Source organism: Meleagris gallopavo, chromosome 2 (genome assembly GCF_000146605.3).
Source record: "Meleagris gallopavo isolate NT-WF06-2002-E0010 breed Aviagen turkey brand Nicholas breeding stock chromosome 2, Turkey_5.1, whole genome shotgun sequence".
Taxonomy (NCBI): Eukaryota; Metazoa; Chordata; class Aves; order Galliformes; family Phasianidae; genus Meleagris; species Meleagris gallopavo.
The window spans coordinates 71,060,645-71,066,627 of NC_015012.2; the positions used below are offsets into that span (position 1 = coordinate 71,060,645).

The window sequence follows — 5,983 nt, forward strand, 5'->3', positions numbered from 1 at the left end:
TTTTTTGCTTTTTTTGACTCAAACTAAAGCCATTCCTATTAAGCAAAATTTTGATACTGTTTTTCTGGATAAACTGCCACTATTTGCAACCAGTGAAAATAAAACAACTTTTCCAGATCAGCCTGTATGACTTTAATAGAGTATTTCTTAGCAGCAATCAATACCTGTGCAGACTCTTTAATTCCTCAGTGTATTTCTGACTTAAAATACATATTAACTACAGTGAAATGAAAGTTGAATTTGTCTAACCTAACAACTATTGACAGTCAATAAAATGACTTTATTCCACTGAGTACAGAAAGAACTTTGTGCAAAGAGATCATGACATACATTTATTTTATGCCTTCCCAAGCTATTTCTTTTAAAATTCATTTGTTTATGCCTTTTCTGCTTCTAAGAGCTAGATCATAACATCTTTTTGACCCCTTTTCTTTTAAAAATGCTTTAAATTCTATTTGCATATCTCAAGTATCTAAAACTAATGTAATCAACTAAAAAACTAAATGTAATCAAATTACATTTTGATGCTTCACCTCCATAAACAATCTCCATAAAATATTTGTCACAATTAGTATGAATGCTTGGTTCTTGTGGTGACTACAGAAAGCATTCAAGAAGTACAAAGAGGACTCTTAAGGGTCAAGAAAATAATCCCATATGTTTTTCATGCATTTCTTCATCTTTTTCTATCCTGAGAAAAAGTATTGCTGTAATGTACAGTCTCATGCAGTAACATGCTAGCAATAAGCTTCTGCATCGCAACACAATCTTTTCTAAGAATGTCACTTTCTTTACAGCACCACAAAAAACAAAACAAAGAAACAAACAAAAAAAAAAAACAAACAACCATGAGAATGGCTCCTGGAACTCTATTCCAGTTTGTCTATTCCAGTGATTTGTAAAATCACTCTATGATTTTATTGACCACAGCCCAGTGTTTTGATAATGTAACTGCTGCTACTGATCTTGGTAACCATTAAAATGTTTGAGGACAATTAAATCTTTCATCAATGCCTAAAATACACAACTTCAATGAGTGAGATAAATTGCTACTATTTTTACTTTGAAAAAGATAAAAATCAAGGAATTAAAGTATTAATGCAAACAAGAAAGCACAAAATAATACCTTCAAATCATAGTCAGTAGCTCTACATGAACTACATGCATCCATCAAACATTTCAAAAATTTAGGGGGACAAACTTGCTTATTTGGAATTACTTAGAGATATGAACAACGAATCTTTACAGATTCCATAATACAATACTTTAAATGTACAGCATAATTCAACTCTTACATAGATTATCTTAAAAATCTTAAAATGTTTCCAATTTTTATATTAAGTACTATATATAAAGAAAAATAGATGAAAAAATTTTAAACAGGATAATTTTCTAAAAACAAGACAAAAAGAAAATTAACTTATAAAAATACATATTTTCATTTAGTATCTAATATCTATAAAATCTTTAAATCTTATAATTAGAAACAGCTGTTCACAAAAAATTACTTCTGTTACATGGCTCACATAACACAATCTATATAGTTACTATATAGCTAACATATCAATCTTCAAGAAACAATGTTTTTTTTTTTCAAATGGAATATAAAATGTTTTCTAAAATTCTAAAAAGCAGTAGATTTCTGTCAGCAAAGATGTTACAGATCACAAATCAAGTTATTCCAATTAATTTGAAAATTAAAGTAGTTCTAATGTAGGATACGTTTCAAATAAATCCATTCCTTTTAGCACCATATTAGATTTAATTCCAACAAATAAATAAAGGCAGAGTATTACTGAAAAGTCAGCAATGAAAGTTTATCTGGATGAAAGTGATTTTCATTTCTGGAAACTGAACAGAGACTGAAGAATAACAGCAGTGAAAGAAAACAAAAATATAAAAACATACTATTTAAGTCAGTGCATAGAAACTGGAAAGACAAAATTCTTTGTAATTTTCATAAATTATGTTTTAAAAAAGAATCATGCAGAAATGAAATAAAAAGCATTATTAAAGAGCTACCTAAATGAATAAGACAAAATACAAAGAAAGAGACAATGTGATTTAGCTCCATTTTGGCTGGGATTTGACATGATGCTACACCAATAGTATGTAATTATTTTCACCAATAATATGTTTTCAGCCTGTAGAATATTAAAATAAAACCCCAGTTATTGCCTAAATAATAATCACAATAATATTTGGCCCCATGCCTCAAAAAAATGTATAGTCACAGAAATTAAAAATTGGGATGATTGGAGATATATTCACAAGCATATACAAAAAAAGTAACTAAACACTGATATTCATACCGTCATAAATCCATCCAGCAAACCTGAATCAGGTTTAGGAGGTGCTTGCAATCGCTCCATAGACCACTTTTCAATGATAGATGACACTTGGCTATTTTCCGTGTTTAAAATTCTGAATCCTGTCATATTAACTCCACTATACCGATATGGTTCCACATCTAAAGCAAACAGGTCCTGAAAAAAATGAACATTACATAAATATTTTGATACACTGCATTTTCATCTTTGAGACTGAGATGCAATACTACAGTTGCTGTATATATAAGGAAATACGTTCTGTTTATTTGGAGGACTGCACATTTCTGGACAGCAGTCCAGTTCACAGAAGAAGAACAACTTCAATTACGATTAATGACTTCTATTTTATTCTTTTGGCCAACGATGTCAGAGGCAGATTTTGGTGGTTTGGCAATAGAGGCTGAACTTTCACACCAATATTCCATTAAATTTTGTTGGAGTGTAAGAGGTGAAATCACAGAGGAAGTCTGACAAAATAGTGTCTGGCATGGAAATGCACATAAGAAGGCAAGAGGATTAATTGAAATCCTCCATGTTGAAAAAAAGGCATCCACTGACATACATCAATGCTTGCAGAATGTTTATGGACACCAAACAGTGGATGTTAGTACAGTGACATGATGGATGGTACATTTTAGCAGTGGAGGCAATGGTGTGAAAGACAAGCCACATCATGGACGGTCATGCAGGTTTTCATGAGTGCAGCATTCAGACTCTTGTTCATCACTAGCAAAAATGCATAGCAAATGGTGGTGAATATGTTGAAAAACAGTGCTCTGTATCTGTGAATTCACTCTATCAAATGGTGGTGTATTCTTTGTATCTGTTGTAGTTTCCACTTAAACAAATAGAAGGCATTACTTTCTGAGCAGCCTAAGTATTCCTACTCTAATAGTAGTTAGAAAAGCTCCAGTAGGCATAGATATTATTACTAATCAGTAAACACTTTTTTTTAATTATTATTATTTTTGGCTTACCAGAAACAGACTGTAACATGATAAACAGAACAGACTTAATGCATATTTCCTTTGAATGAAAGTTTTTATTTTTAGACATTTAAATGAGAGGAGGGAAAAGGGAGACTGCGCATGGCCTGCACCTTTTGCAGCTTTTGATCACAGCTTAAATTTAACCAAAAGCATTCTTGGTATCTACCAATCATGCTTGCAGACACAGACCTATTCTTGATTAGGAATTTCTCTCTACAACTGTGACATTTGCCAATTGATTAAATTTCAATATTTGATGAACAAAATACCCGTGACTCATTTGGTTTAGCTAAGCACATTAAGTGAATTTTCATTTGGTTTACTTCTTGACTTTCCTGTTTCCTTTTAAATAAATTTTTAAAGTGACATAATGAGACATTACTGCCAAGCAACATATTTCTAGTTTCACTGAAGACAGAAACTGTCTAAACTTTGTCTTTAATTTCCTTTTTAATTTGTTCTTTGCTTACAGTTTAATATAATTTAAATTTCCATGAAATAGTAGTTTATTTGTAATATATCCCTGAATACATTTATTTATTGACTAGAACTGAAGAAGACATAATATCATACTATGGAAAACTAGAACATAATTCAGTATTATATGTTAAGAAATATGTTAAAATATGAAATATGTTAGCACTAATTTCGCTAAAAATCAACCACAGATGCCAGGCACTATTTTCAACTAGAAGCAGTAATTATGATACTATTTTCTATATATGACACTTGAGATATACAGGGGTTAAATGTTTTGTATTTATAAATAACCTAACTCATTCCCTCTTTTTAAAGAAACTAAAACTTTTTTTTTTTTTCAAATGAAAGTCTGACTAGAACTATGTTTTACCATTCTCTCAATCTTTGCCTTGAAAAAAAAAAAACTCAGATGCAATGGTTTACCCCAAGCACACTCATGTTTACAATGGAATGTAATAAATATACAAAACAATATTACATCATATATTACAAATACACACAGGTTGGTGCATTAATCAGCTAGTGCATTAGACCCCGAATCAATCATGGGAGAGTACACAGTAGACTGCTATAAACACCGTGGCTGGAAAATTTATTTGACAGAATTTTCAACATGTCAGGCAAGAAGCAATTAATATATCAAAATAAGTAATTTTTGATGCAAGCTCCAAAGCTAAACTGCAAAATCAGAACCTATAATCTGTCTGTGCACATTACATTATTGTTTGATAGCACCAAACGAATATAGTCCTTATCTCTCCTAAAAAAAAAAGCAAATGTTATAATAAGGAAACAAGATTGACAGAAAATCTGGTTTTTAAAAAGTGACTTTAAGAATAATAGTAAAATGCTAGCAGACAGCATACAACTCAAAGATGCAGTTTTCATCAATAGATCAAAATGAAATTTAACACAGACTGAATATCTGAGACTAATGAAGGAAATTCAACTGCATGCTTTCCCAAATCCATGATATCACAACTTGCCATTCTATAATGAGAGATATTTGTGCAGAGCCTTAACAGTTCTAATGAACTTCAGAATTTACTTTGTTTTTTATTCAAAAAGCTATTTCCAGATTAATACTTCTGATAGACTCATTTTGTGATTCTGAGATGAACTGTCCATCCTACCACAAAGGATTCATTTTACTTAGGACTTAAACACTAATGAAATTTTAAACATGGGTCATTTCAAGTATAGTTTTACCAAGTCACTTCCTTCCTCATGTTTGAAATGGCTTGTGTTGTAAGATCACTAATGAACTGTAAAAGGAAAACAGAAATACACACAACTCTATTATCTACTTAACTCTATTTAAAAGTTTCAAACTATGCTACTAAAGAGTCAGCCATTTACTCAGAAATACCACTTTCCAGGGCACACTGTTGAACTGTTGAATAATTAAATCATCTCAAACTGAAAGAAAGAAAACTCAACAGAGAAAAAAAATAATGTACTCACACTTCATTCTACAGACTTTTTTTCTTGATTTGTCAGATAATGTAATTAAGGAAAGTAACGATTTTGCTAGCGGTCATCCATATGTTGTTATAAGCCACTTACCAGTGTGGTAAAGATATAGTGATAGTATTCTGTCATCATTCCCATAGCTAAAGCCTTAAAAAAAAAATAAACAAAAAGATGAATGTTTCTGATTTAACATAGTAACTTTTCACACACACTGCAAATGAAAAGCTGCAGAAGACTGGGTTCGAATTGCACTAAAATTAGGTCCAGCAAGTCATTTCCTAGCAGTTAGAGCAGATTACTGACTATTAAAGAAGTTTATGAACCAGATCATCTGATACAAAGAGTATTATTAGACTGTTTAGAGCTGTAAATTGGAAAGAGGCTTATAGTTTTACATACTAATGGCTGCATTAACTTGCTACACAAAATCTCAATTGACAATATTTTCATTCATTATTGAGCCCCCTCATCTCCTTAAAAAGAATAATCTAACAGAATTTTTTTTTCTATTTTGATTAGTGGCATTATGCATTTAGAACAAGGACCCAAGCATATAGTTCAGGTGTACACATTTTTTCCAACCATGAAAGAAAATTCTCTCTATGTAAATTTTTACTAGCAAGATATATACTGTCTCAGCATCTTCATCTGTCGTGCTATGTAATATCAAATTGTTTCTCATAAACTGTGCATTTTAAAATGTTCATTTTT

The 5,983-nt window shown here is 31.0% G+C and overlaps 1 protein-coding gene across 1 annotated transcript; it reads right to left on the reverse strand.

Moving 5' to 3' along the window:
* Positions 1 to 1,998: 1,998 nt before the first annotated feature.
* On the reverse strand, positions 1,999 to 5,415 carry LOC104909877 (glutamate receptor ionotropic, kainate 2-like). The gene is made up of 2 exons (XM_010707580.2): positions 5,366 to 5,415; positions 1,999 to 2,486 (listed from the first exon to the last, which is right to left on the reverse strand). Exons 1-2 carry the CDS (start codon positions 5,408 to 5,410, stop codon positions 2,307 to 2,309), a joined length of 225 nt encoding a protein of 74 aa, XP_010705882.1. The 5' UTR covers positions 5,411 to 5,415; the 3' UTR covers positions 1,999 to 2,306.
* Between the last annotated feature and the right edge of the window lie 568 nt (positions 5,416 to 5,983).

Coding starts and splice junctions, on each gene's coding strand:
- LOC104909877 (XM_010707580.2), bottom strand. CDS start 5,410: ATGGGAATGATGACAGAATACTATCACTATATCTTTACCACACTG. Junction 2,487..5,365: donor ACTATATCTTTACCACACTG/GTAAGTGGCTTA, acceptor CATTTTTTTCAG/GACCTGTTTGCTTTAGATGT.